The sequence below is a fragment of the Chiloscyllium plagiosum genome, unplaced genomic scaffold (assembly GCF_037043375.1).
Source record: "Chiloscyllium plagiosum isolate Xiang-an unplaced genomic scaffold, Cpla_swu_hap1 HiC_scaffold_22, whole genome shotgun sequence".
Lineage (NCBI taxonomy): Eukaryota > Metazoa > Chordata > Chondrichthyes > Orectolobiformes > Hemiscylliidae > Chiloscyllium > Chiloscyllium plagiosum.
Window position 1 is genome coordinate 16125162 of NW_028270160.1, and position 12021 is coordinate 16137182.

The 12021-nt window shown below is 44.8% G+C and overlaps 1 protein-coding gene across 1 annotated transcript in view; it reads right to left on the bottom strand.

The window, feature by feature from the left end:
- The window catches only part of LOC122561273 (solute carrier family 2, facilitated glucose transporter member 9-like), a 253152-nt gene that overhangs the window by 27330 nt on the left and 213801 nt on the right, over positions 1–12021 (bottom strand). The window contains exons 5-9 of the mRNA XM_087998797.1: positions 10558–10718; positions 8706–8830; positions 8054–8199; positions 3581–3713; positions 959–1152 (exon numbers count right to left, since the gene is read on the bottom strand). Of these exons, the coding sequence (XP_087854923.1) occupies positions 959–1152; positions 3581–3713; positions 8054–8199; positions 8706–8830; positions 10558–10718 (759 nt within the window). The remainder of the gene's footprint in view (positions 1–958; positions 1153–3580; positions 3714–8053; positions 8200–8705; positions 8831–10557; positions 10719–12021) is intronic.

Consider the following 12021-nt stretch of genomic DNA (forward strand, 5'->3'; position numbering starts at 1 on the left):
TCAGAGTAAGATGGTGGGAGTTCAAGTAATGTTTCAGAAGCTTGAGCACAAGATCCAGGCTGGCACTCCAAGTGCAGTAGTGAGGGACAATGCAACATTACAGAGGGTTAATAGTGAGGGAGTGCACCACTGTCAGGGAGTCAGGACTGAGGGAGCACTGCACTGTCAGAGGGTCAGTACTGAGGGAGTGCCACATTGTCAAAGGGTCAGTAATGAGGGAATGCTGTACTAGTGGAGGGTCAGTACTGACTGAATGCTGGACTGTCGGATGGTCAGTATTGAGGGAATACTCCACTGTTGGAGGGTCAGTGCTGGAAGAGTGCAACATTGTCAGAAGATCAGTACTGAGGGAGTGTTGCATTGTTGGAGGATCAGTGCTAAGGGACTGCTGTACTGTTGGAGGATCAGTACTGAGGGAGTGCTGCATTGTCAGGGGGTCAGTACTGAGGGAGTGCAGGACTGTCAGAGGATCAGTGCTGAGGGACTGCTGCACTGTTGGAGGATCAGTACTGAAGGAGTGCAGCACTGTCAGAGGGTCAGGTGGGGATGTGCCGCATTGTCAGACGGTCAGTACTGAAGGAATACCCCATTGAATGAGGACAGCAAGTTAAATTGAAGCCTCATGTGTCAGTTCAGGCAGATGTAGAAGATCTCATGGTCGAACTGAAGAACAGGGGAGTTCTCTCTGATGGTCTGATGATATTTGTCACTCAACCAATATCTTTAAAGAGATAATCTGGTCTTTATCTCGTTCCTTGCTGAACTTACTGTGTGCAAACTGATTGCTGTGTTTCTTACCTTACAACAGTGGCCACACTTCAAATGTTAGTCATTGGCTGTGAAGTGCTTTGCGATGTTCTGAGGTCACGAATGTGCAAAGGAAAAGCAAGTCTTTCTCTCTTTTGGCCTCTCGCTTCTTTGACAAACCCAATTTCCCTTCGTTTCCATCCTCACTCACCGCGTCTATTCCTGAAAGCTGCATCCCAATGTTGATCACAATGACTGACACGAGCTGCCATCGGACTGAGTAATCGGCTATCAGCTGGAAAACTGAGATGGTTTGTAAGGAAGTCAATGATCTCTGCTCTTCCTGCATCTCCTCAATCTCTGCCTGTATGTTGCTGTTGTACTTGTTCCGATACCACGTTAGTGCTAGGGGAAAGAATGGCAAAGGAAAGAAAAAATAAATTATCTGATTATTCAACATGGCCACAGATTCAGTCCCTGGTATCTCACCCATTCTCCCAACTCTCTGTGGCCAGTTAGACTTGCCCACTATGTGAGGCACAAATGAATTTGTCTCTGGAATTTATTATGCACAATGGCGCAACAAGATGCAGCCCCAGTAAGACCATCTTGCATCTCACCTCTGATCCCAAATAGCCATCTTTCACCTCAGTTGGGCAGTAGACAGGAATGTGAGGCCAAGCAGATTGACAAAGCAGACTCATTGGGCTGAATGGCCTCCTTCTGCTCCATTTCTTATGATCTTGTGACCCTGGGCAGACTGACCATTTCATTCTCAGACAGTGTTGGTGAGAGTGAGACTGTTATTTCACCTTCTCTCTTGCTCACTGACACATGGTCATTGGGAGATGCTATTGAACCACTGCTCTGCAGAAGAAGAGGAACAGGTTGTTCAGCCAGTTCAGCACAGAGGGTGTGGAAAAGGCTGCCTGATCCACCCACCTGGGTAAAAACAATGAGGTAAAAACAATGATGAAGGGTATTCCTGATGAAGGGCTTTTGCCCGAAACGTCGATTTTACTGCTCCTCGGATGCTGCCTGAACTGCTGTGCCTTTCCAGCACCACTAATCCATGATCCACCACCTGGACAAGATTAAAACCCTGGCTCCAAATGTGTTTCTGGGACAATCCAGCAGTGACCTGGCCCACTGTCTAGCTACAATCTCTCATTAGTACAAGGGGAAAAGCGAAAATATGAAACAGTAGCTGAAACAGATGCAGACAGAGACCCATTCACATAGCCAATCATAATTTTTTAATTCATCAGTGGGAAGTGTGCCATGCTGGCTGGGCCAGCATTTATTGCTCTTTATGGTCTGGAGAATGTGGTGGTGAGCCACCATCTTGAACTGTTGCAGATTGGAGGGTGCACGGGACACTCATAATGTTTTTGGGGACGGGAGTGGGGGGCAAGGGGCAAGTCCCAGAGTTTTGACCCAGCAACACTGAAAACGGCAATATAATACCATGTCAGGATAGTGAGTGGTTTGGTGGGGAACTTACAGGTGGTGGTGTTCCAATGCATCTGCTGCATTTGTCCTTCTAGATGGTTGTGGTTGTGAGTTTGGACGGTGCTGTTGGTGTATTTCTGCAGTGCATCTAACAGATAATACATAATACTGATACCGAGCATCGGTGGTGGAGAAAGTGAATGCTGAAGATGTGAGATGAAGTGCCAGTCAGGCAGGCTGCTGTGTCCTGAGTGATGTCAAACTGACTGAGTGTTGTTGGAGCTGCACGAATCTAGGTAAGAGGGGAGTATTCCCTCACGCTCCTCACTTGTATCTTGTGGATGGCGGACAAAATTTGGGGAGTCACAAGGAGAGTTATTCACTGCAGAATATCCAGCCTCTGACCTGCTCTTACAGCCACAGTATTTTTAGTGGATAGTCCAGTTCAGTTCCTAGTCAATGATGACCCCCAGGATGTTGATAGTGGGGAATTCAGTGATGGCAATGCCATTAAACATCAAGGGGAGGAGGTTAGACTCTCTTTTGTTGCAGGTGGTAATTACCAGGTACCTGTGTGGCACAAGCATTAAAAGCAAGCCCTAAAGTGCTCACAGCACGGACTGCGAACTGCTGACACTGGAAACACTAGGGAGTTCAGCTAGGTGTGGGAACTGCTGGGTATTGTTCTGGCAATTTTTGAGAGGGCTGCTTTGTGGTTGAGTTGTTGCTGGTCAGGTCGAAGTGTGGGCCTGGGTGAGGAGGGCGAGCAGCCGTTCTGTTAACGAGGCGTTGACTCAAAATGTTAACTTTGCTTTCTGCCTGTAGATGCTTCCAGATCCACTAAGATTCTCCAGCAATTTCTGTTTTTGTTTCAGATCTCCAAAATCTCCAGTTTTAATTTAGATTGGTTTGTGTTGGTATACAATTCGGCTGTTGGTGGTGCACACAGCACCTCATGAGGCCCAGTTGTGAGTTGCTAGATCAGTTCAAAGTCTGTCCCATTTTGCACAGTCATAGTGGCACACCGCACAATTGAGGTACTCGCAATGTGAAGACTGATAAAATTGTCAGTGATATTATGGAACTCGCTTTTATCAAATATTCTAAATTTTTTTCTACTTTCATCCTGGAGTGACAATGCTGATTGTTTCTGTCACACTGAAAGTAGGAAAGATTGAGCTCTACCACATGCTTTGGAGCTACTTTCAACTGATATTTTAAGTCCCCTTTTAGTCATCAATACAACACACCACCTTCTGCTGCTTCCTCTCCCTCCACTCCTTCCCCTTCCAACTCTCCATCCACAATTCCACCCCCTCTCTCCCCTCCTCTTCTCCTCCCTCCCCCAGCCCTCCCCTCCATCCCCATTCCCAGTTCACACCTCGCACTGTGGCTGCAATGTCCTCTTTCTGGATCAGCAGATATCGCGGACTTTCTGGGAACCAAGGAAGGAACAGCAGTTCAACCAGGGCTGGAGCCATGATCAGAGACAGCAAGAGAGGCCAATCCTTCTCCTGTAGACAGTCACAGAAATGGAGGGGTGTGGGGTGTGGAAGAGAGAGTGACCAATAATCAGCCAGGAAGAAGGATAGAAAGGAGATGGACGGGAGTCGGGGCGTGGGGGAGAGACAAGAAAGAGATGGACACAGAGAGACAGAGTCAGAAAAAGAGAGAGAGAGAAACAAAGAGTGCACAATGGACAGAATGAAAGAGATACAGAGAGACATGAACAGAGATAGAGAGAGAGAGAGAGAGAGAGCAGAAGAGGAAGATTCAGAAATAAACACAGAGAGAACATAAAGAAAAGAGATGAACAAGGAGAGAGGGAGTTAAATAAAGAGGAATAGACAGAGGGAGAGAGAGAGAGAGAGAGAGAGAGAGAAAGGCAGATAGACATGGAAAAAGAAGCAGAGAGAAAGAGAGGGAGAAAAACAGAGAGAAGCAGGGAATGAGGCAAAGAGAAGGGGAGAAGAAGAAAATAAGTCATATACAAAGGAGAGAAAGCCAATGTGGATTTGTATCTGGAGAAACCTCTGCTTAGAAGTGAGCTCATTACCTAAACCAGTGTTCAGTTTGACCTAAATACAAGCACATACAAACCAGGAATGGGAGTGAGGTGGGGTTTGTGTATGTATGTACACCAGAGCCAAATACACAGACACTGTAGCATTTCTGTCAAAGGTCAAATATAATAGAGTATATGTAGATTGCAACAGGTATACCAGGAGACAGGTAAACTGTAGAGAGTACACTGGGGTGGGGGAAAAGATGTATATAAATCAGAGCAGGTGGGAAACACGAGGTGCCCAAAACTGGGAAGGAATCCGTGGGAGCCAGTGTACAGGGGTAATGTGATGGAAGATGTATAATTAAAATATATAATGTCATTTTTGGAAGAGATATTTTACCAAAGAGGCAGATGAATGTGGGTTATTTCTATTAAGTTTACTTTAAGAGTAAATTGAGTTCAGTGTCATTGTGAAACTGTGACCTTACTCTGGCATTGTCCAGAAAACAAGTGGCTATGGACGCCTGTGGTGTGTTAATGGAAAACTGTATGTACCAAGGACTGATCTTAGTTTAGAAAAACTAGAGATTGAGTTTTCAGGGCAATTGGGAAGAGAACTGACTGGGGTCAGAAGCTGGGATGGGAGTGGGGTGGAGTTTGTGTATGTATGTACATCAGAGCTAAATACACAGGAAGGCAAGTACATGCAGCATTTAGATTAGATTACTTACAGTGTGGAAACAGGCCCTTCGGCCCAACAAGTCCACACCGACCCGCCGAAGCACAACCCACCCAGACCCATTCCCCTACATTTACCCCTGCACCTAACACTACGGGCAATTTAGCATGGCCAATTCACCTGACCTATACTTTTTTGGACTGTGGGAGGAAACCGGAGCACCCGAAGGGGACCCATGCAGACACGGGGAGAATGTGCAAACTCCACACAGTCAGTCGACTGAGGCGGGAATTGAACCCGGGTCTCTGGCGCTGTGAGGCAGCAGTGCTAACCACTGTGCCACCGTGCCGCCCTTTCTGTCAAAGGTCAAATATAATAGAGTATACATAGATTGCAGCAGGTATACAGGAGTTCAGGACAGTTCAGTGAAAACACAGTCACGTTCTTAGTTAAAAAATTAGTTGGTGCAGTTTCCAAAACAAGAGACTTTGGCTAGAAATCTATAGGTTATTAGAAGCTGAGAATCTCTCTCAGCTCTATAGGTATTCACGTAAAAATAAATACACCATTGTGCACAGAAAAGAAACTGGGGAGAAGCAGTTAAGTGGAACACAAAAATTTCATAGTGAGATAATTTATAAAGGATTGCAGCTCCAGGCCAGAGACTGGACCAATAGTCTGCACATCAGCATTCTGTGCTCTCTTGTACACACTTTGTGACCCAGTGAGTAACAATCTTGTCTCTGAGTCTGTGGTATTTTAAACACAACTCCACACAGCATGGCACAGTACTGAGTACTGAAGATTTACTGCACTGTTGGAGGGTCGGAACAGAGGAAGCACTACACTGTCAAAGGCTCAGTACTGAGAGAATGCTGCACTGTTGGAGAGTAAACACTGAATGAGTACTATATTGTCAAGGGCTTAGTACTGAGGAAGCACTGAATGCTAGGAGATCAGTACTGAGGGAATACTGTACTGGCAGGGGTCAGTATGAGGAAATGTTGCACTATCACAGAATTAATACTGAGGGAGCATTGCACCATTAAAGGGTCAGTACTGAGGGAGTACTGCACTATTAGGGGGTCAGTACTGAGGGAGTACTGCACTATTGGGGGGTCAGTACTGAGGGAGTACTGAACTGTCTGAGAGTCAGTACTGAAGAAGCACTGCTTTTTGTAAAGTCAAATATTGTGTCCGGTGACTAAAAGCATGGTCAAAGAAGTAGGTTTTAAGACATAATTTTAAAGAAGAATGTGAAGTACTGAAGTGGAGAGCTGTGAGAAGAAATTTCCTCAGCTTGGACTCCAAACAATAGTTGGCATAGTCATTGGTCAAGATATTTATATTAGAGGAGCACAGATATCTTGGAGAACCATAGGGTTAGAGGAGATTACAGAGATTGGGAGGTATGAGGCCATGGAGGGATTTGCAAACAAGGATGAGAATTTTACATTGAGGCACTGTGGGAACTAATGAGGGCCAGTTAGCCCCACAGTGACCACAGGGAAATGGAACCATGTGAGTGAGGTCACAGGCAGCCATTTTGGATGAATGTAAGTAGTTTAAGAGGAGGTGGTGGCATGGTGACAAGGTCACTTACCCAGGAACCCTGAACCCCAGGCTAATGTTCTGGAGACATTGGTTTGAATCATGCCATGGCAGATGATGAAATTTGAATTGAAATTTAAACAAAAGTTAGCCTGATGGTGACCATTGTTGACTGCCATAAAAACCCACAAATTAATGCGCTCGAAGAAAGGAAATCTGCCAATCTTACCTGGTCTCATGACTCCAGACCCAGGCCAGCAATGTGGCTAGACAGGTTAAGCAAGTGGGAAAAAGCTTGGCAGTTGGAATATATGTGTGAAAATGTGAGGTTATGCTCTTTGTGAGGAAAATTAGAGCGGCTGGATATTAGTTCAAAGCAGAGAGTGACAGCAGATAAGAATTTTAGTCTTCAAGTATAAATTACATAAAGTTAATATGCAAGTTCAACAGGTAATGGGAAGGTAAAGAGAGTGTTGACTTTATTTCAAAGTGAATGAGTATAAAGTAGGAAAGGCTTGCTAATTAATTTACAGGGTACTAGTTAGACAATAACTGGAATACTGTGAATGGTTTTGAGCCTGTTAACTAAAGAAAGATATAATGGAATTGGAAACATTTCCAAAAAGCTTCGCAATCTTTGTCCTGAGTATGTAGGGCTGACTTATGAGAAGAAGATTGGGCCTGTACGCACTAGAATTTAGAAAAATGAGAGGCGACCTTACTGAACATAAGTGATTCTTAGAGGACTTGACAGGATAGATGCAGAAGGATTGTTTCCCTTTGTGGGGGAGTTTAGGACTAATGGACACCATCTCAGGAAAAAGAGGTCACTTACTTAAGACACGGGAAAAAAAGAATTTCTTTTCTCAGAGGGGAATGAAAATGTGGGAGTCTTTACGACAGACAGTTGTCAAGTCTGGATCATTAAATATATTCAAGGCTGAGTTAGACAGATATTTAATCTCTGGACAGTTAGGGAGAGGCAAAAAAGTGCTGGCCTAGCCAGCAATGCTCGTATCACATGTAACATATATCTCACGGAAGAAGCAAGCAATGCACAGGGATAGTCAAGTCTGGAAGTAACAAAGGTCTCGATGAGGGTTTCAGCAGCAGGTGATATGAGGCAGGGACCAAATCAGGTGTCATGATGGAAGTAAAAATAGCAGCATGTGGTGGTAGGGAACTTCATGATGGCACAAAATCTCTGTTCAGAAATTCATTTGGTATCAATAAAGTTGGGAATAAAAACCATAAATTGCTGGCAAAACTCAGCAGGTCTGGCAGAATGTGTGGGAAGAAAGCAAGAGTTTACATTTTGAGTCCAGTGACTCTTCACCACAACAAGGTTTTCAATGTACTGCTTCAGTCTCCAAGAGCTGGGAGAGGGATAGCGTCAAATTCGTTTCCGTGCTGTTGTGCCATCTAGCTCTTTGTCAGACTGAGATAATAGGTGAAGCAGTGCTCCCTGAAGCCATCCTCAAAACAAATTCAGATCAGCTGTCAGAGATTGAAAGGATTCAGTGTTTACCATGAGACCTCAGAGGCAGAACGCTGAATAAACTTGGGCTGGGCTGAGAGAGAAGGTGAGAGGTTTGACTCGGATTCACAAGGCTTACCTTCCCCATCAACTCACTCAGTCCCAGCACTTGGGCTGCAAACACTCCCAGACAGATGAAGATAGTAGGAATTAAACCCAGGAATCCTCGCAGATTTTTGGGAGCAATTTCACCCAGATACATCGGAACCACACTGAGTGAAATACCTGGAGATAGCAAAACATGGAGAAAGGTTTAATCAGGAGCTGGTATCAGCAGTAAAGGTACAACCTTTCAAAGCTACCAACCTGTCATTTCTAGAATCATCCCTATCCTTCTTCCTTCCTCCTTCTCTCTATCTGTCATTGTGCCTCTATCTATCCTCTCTCTTCCCGATTTAATAGTCTCCTCCCTGTTTCGCTCGGTCTGTGAGCATCTTTCTCTGTTTCTCCCTCTGTGTGCATTTCCTGCAATCCATCCCTCATTTCTGTCTCCCCTGCTGCCTTCCCCTCTCCATCTCTCTGCCCACTCTCTCCCTGCCCCTCCGCCTCTGCTCCACGTACTCTTCACCCTCAATCTGTCCCAATCCCTCCCATTCTATCCCCTCTCAATCTGTGCCCTCCTCTCTCTCTCTCTCTGCCACCACACACCTCTCTGACTGACTCTATTACTCTTAACAGTTACCCCCAAGTGGGGCAGTGATGACTGAGTGAGCTGCAAATGACCTCATTACCTGAATGGATCCCAGTCAGGAAGCGTCCCAAGATGACCATTTCCGGGGAATGCAGCACTCGGCTGAATCCCAACAGAAGTCCGGCTACTAACATCAGGAACGTACTGTACACAAGGGTGCCCTTCCTGTCAATCAATTGGAGAGATGTTTGTGGGAGACACAGTATCAAACATGACCTGCAAGATTTAATCCTCATGCAATTCTCAGGACAGCTGGTGTCCTTGCTTACCCTTCAGTTAAAAATCCATATTTTTATTTTATTTAAGTTTTTGTAGAATGACTCTTTGGAGGAGGAGAAGAAGAGTCTTTGGACTCCAACCATTAACTCTGCTTCTCACTCCGCAGACACTCCCAGAGCTGCTGACTTTGTCCTGCACTTTCTGCTTTTATTTCACCCTCTCCTCTCCCTCTCAGTTTCAACATCTTTTTTGGGAGAGAGATTGCCAGACTCCCACTCCCCTCAGTGTAAGGAAGACATAACGGACTTCACCCCTGAACAGCCTGGCTCGAATTTTAACTCCCTAGTTCTGAAAAAGGTACTCCCTACCAATGCAATCAAATCTTTAATCACTCTGATTAGATCATTCCTTAATCTTTTAAACCCTGGTCCTTGAATAAAGTCATTCTTTATTCAATGTGATAAGACATGATAGATCATTCCTTCTTCTCAACAATGTTAGGTTCTGCTTAGAGCAGACAGCAGGATTTCTAGTTGAGGTGGGAGTTGCACCCTTCTACAGTGGTCCCCTGGCAAACAGTACAAAAGACTTCAGGTAGATCTCCCAGGCTGTGCGGAGTGAACTCAGTCTCAGCCCAAGCACTGTCTCACTCTGTGGGAAATGCACAACCATCAGGTTAGGAAATCAGCAAGGATCCCTCTTCTGAATCCTGAGACAATTTCAGGAGTTTGCATGAGAAAGAGAGAGAGAGTGAAAAAGGGAGAAATGAAAGACTGAGGGAGAATGAATAAGTGAGAGAGTGAAAAACAGAACAAAAAGAGTGATAAAATGAGAATAATTGAGAGGGGCAAGAAATGAGAGACAGACTGAGAGGAAAATGGAAGAATGAGAGTCAGAAAAATGAGAATGAGGAAAAATAACAAAGAATAAAGGGAGAATGACAGGAAGACTACAAATAATCAGAGGCAAAGAGGGGCCACTCAGCCTGTTGAACCTACTCCACCATTCAATAAGATCACAGCTGACCTTATTGTAACCTCAAAACCACATTATCACCTATCCTGGTGACCTGTCACCCTGTTGCTTAACAAGAATCACTTCATCTCTGTCATAAAAATATCAAAGGACTCTGTTTCCACCACTTTTTCAGGACAGAATTCCAAAGACTCATGACTGAAGAAGTAGTTTTTAAGAAGGATCTTAAAAGAGGAAGGAGAAGTAGAGAGAAACAAGGTTTAGGGAAGGAATTCTCAGGCTGTGGGTGTAGAAAGCTGAAGTCATGGCCACCAATGGTGGAGTGTTGAAAGCTGGGGTGTGTTCAGAGACCAGAATTAGAGGAACAGGGCGACCTGGAAGTTTTGTTGGCTGGAGGAGAAATAGGGAAGAGTGAGGTCCACATGAGATTTGAAAATGAAGAGGAGGAGGACTTTAAAAGCAAAACATTGCAGCCAATATAGGTCAGAGGGCATGGGGCGATTGGGGACTGGGACTTGATGTGAGGAAAGACACAGGCAACAGAGTTTTCAATAAGATTATGGAGGGTGAGATGGGAGAGGTTGGCCTGGAGTGTGTTGGAATAGTCAAGTCCAGAGGTAACAAAAAGAAAAATGAGGGCTTCAACAGCAGCAGAGCTGAGATAAGGATAGAGAACGGGCGACGCTAATGATACTTACTGACCAAACCTTGCCACAAGCAGCCCGACGAGCAGAGAGCCAATCATCCCACCGACTGCAAACACCGAGACAGTTGCTGAATATAGCAGCACCAAGTGAGGGGTGGGTAAGGTCTGGTTGAATCGTTCCAGGAATGTGTCATTGTAGAAACCTTTAATATACTGGGAATAAATAATTCAATAGAGACACAGAACGATAGCAGGATTCAGCCCTTCAATTCTGCTCCATCATTTTAAATCATGGCTGATCATCTACCTCAATACCATTTTCACGCACCATCTGCATATCCCTTGATGTCATCAGCACTTAGAAATCTAGCAGTCTCTGTCTTGAACATACTCAGTGATTGAGCTTCCACAGACCTCAGGGATAGAGAATTCCAAAGATTCCACTGCCTGAGTGAAGATATTCTTCCCGATCTCAGTCTTTGCCCTTTATTCTGTGTCCCCTGGTTCTAGACATCCCCAGACAGCGGAAGCCATCTTTCTGAATCTGCTCTGTCATGCCCTGTAAGACTTTTCTCAGTTTCTATGAGCCCATCTCTAATTTTTCTAAAATCCAGAGGCTTGATCTCCTCAAGCTCTCTTCAGGGACAGTGTCACCATCTCAGGAATCAGTCTGGTGAATCTCCACTGCACTCCCTCGATGGCAAGTATATCTTTCCTCAGGTAAGGGAGCCCAAACTGTGCACCTTACTCCAATGCTGTACACAACTGAAGCAGGACATCTTTATTCCTGTACTCAAACCCTCTTGTGGTAAAGGGCAACTTGCCTTTGTAACGGTTTGTTGCACCTGCATATTAGCTTTCAGTGATATATGGACAAGGACATGCAGATCCCTTTGAAAATCAACACTTCCCAATCTCTCACATATCACAGTATTTAAGAAATATTCTGTGTTGCCGTTTGTCTGACTACAGTGGATAACCTCAAACTTATCCATCTTCCATGTTCTTGCTCACTCGCTCAGCCTGTCTAATTTCCCTTGAGCCTCTTTGCATCATCCTCACAATTCACATTTCCATCCAAATCATTGGGTATGGATTGTGAATAGCTGGGGCCCAGGCAGTGATCCTTGTGGTACCCAACTGGGCCACAACCTGCCAACCGAGAATGACCCATTTATTCTTACTTTCTGTTTTCTATCTGTTGATTAATTCTCAATCCATGCCACTATATTTCCCCCAATTCCATGTGATCTAATATTGTTTACTAATCTCTGTGTAGGACCTTATCAGAAGCGTTCTGTAATTCTAACCACACCACACCCACAGGTTCCCCCTCACCCATTCTGCCAGTGGCTGAAAAAAACCTTCAACAGATTTGTCAAAGACAACTTCCCTTTCAAAAATGGTGGATTTGCCTAATCAAATAACTATTTTCTAAGTTTTCAGTTATCACTTGTGATGCCAAGGCTTTGGCCAAGTGCTCAAAAATATGATTAGAATACTTAGGTGGTTTTTT